Raw genomic sequence first — 1,013 nt, 5'->3', positions numbered from 1 at the left:
TCATTAACTTCTTTAAAATGAGTTACAGAAAATTCACACCAGCACAAGGATTCCAAATGTTCGCGGACAGGAACTAAAACGAAGCCAATAAATGATTCTTAAAAAAAACAACAACATAGATTTGGCCCAGTAGGGTGTCCTTAAAACTGAACCTTGCAAGCCAGAAACAAGCCTTAGGCCATAGCACCCCTAGCAACAGGGTCCCCACGACCTGATAGCAGACCTGGCTGCCAATCCTTGCAGCCAGCCCGAGCGTTGCGCTCGCCGCCCCAGACCACTCCGCCTCTGGACTTAACTCCGGGATCTGCGTCCCAGTGTCCACACCAATGGTCCCGGTGAAGTTTTAGAACGTGGTAATTTCCCGGGGCTGGACTTTCACCAACTCCTCCAGGCGGCGGGGCTTGGAACCGGCTCGCCTTGCTCCGGGAGGCGGCTGGCGCGAGATGGTCAGCAGCTAGGACAGGGCCAGATCTCTCAAGAAAAGCCAAGTCGGTTTCTCTTGTCCCACGTGAACCTCGCACGCTTCTCGCCGCTCCCGGTCGAGCTCACCTCGCCGTGGTCCCAAGGGCCCAAGCCCACGTCCTCGGCTCACCGGAACCTACCAAGCATTAGGACCGCGCGGGAGCCGCCAGTGCCCCGCAGGCTGCGGGAGGTGGGCGTGGCCTCGCGGAGGGGGCAGGCTCCCGGCGGGGGAGGGGGCCGGACGAGAAGCTTGCGTCACGCCGGCTCCGGACGCTGATTGGCTGGGATGCGGTGCGCGGAGCCCGCCGGTGTCTCCGCCCAGCCCCGCAGCTCCTCCTCCTCGCCAAGCCGCTCTGCCAGCACCGGCTCGAGGGGGAACCGCTCAGGCCGTCGCCGCCAGCCCAGTGCGGACGGAGAAGGAGGCGGAGGGCGGACGCGCTCGTCCGCTCGCCCCTCCCGCAGCGGACTCCCCCCGCGGCGCGGCGCCCGGGGGAGGAGCCGACGCGGGCACGCCCCGCCCCAGCCCGGGCCGCCGCCGCCGGCCGGCCGCC

At 65.5% G+C, this 1,013-nt stretch overlaps 1 protein-coding gene across 1 annotated transcript in view; it reads left to right on the top strand.

The window, feature by feature from the left end:
- The first annotated feature begins 748 nt into the window (after positions 1–748).
- Positions 749–1,013, top strand: part of Zcchc2 (zinc finger CCHC-type containing 2) — a 46,600-nt gene continuing 46,335 nt past the window's right edge. Inside the window, exon 1 of the mRNA XM_055603074.1 lies at positions 749–1,003. Coding sequence (XP_055459049.1) covers positions 749–1,003 — 255 coding nt within the window. The remainder of the gene's footprint in view (positions 1,004–1,013) is intronic.

This window comes from Psammomys obesus, unplaced genomic scaffold, assembly GCF_907164565.1.
Source record: "Psammomys obesus unplaced genomic scaffold, mPsaObe1.curated_primary_1811, whole genome shotgun sequence".
Lineage (NCBI taxonomy): Eukaryota > Metazoa > Chordata > Mammalia > Rodentia > Muridae > Psammomys > Psammomys obesus.
The sequence above is the reverse complement of the archived record's forward strand: the minus strand, read 5'-3'. Positions and strand labels throughout refer to the sequence as shown.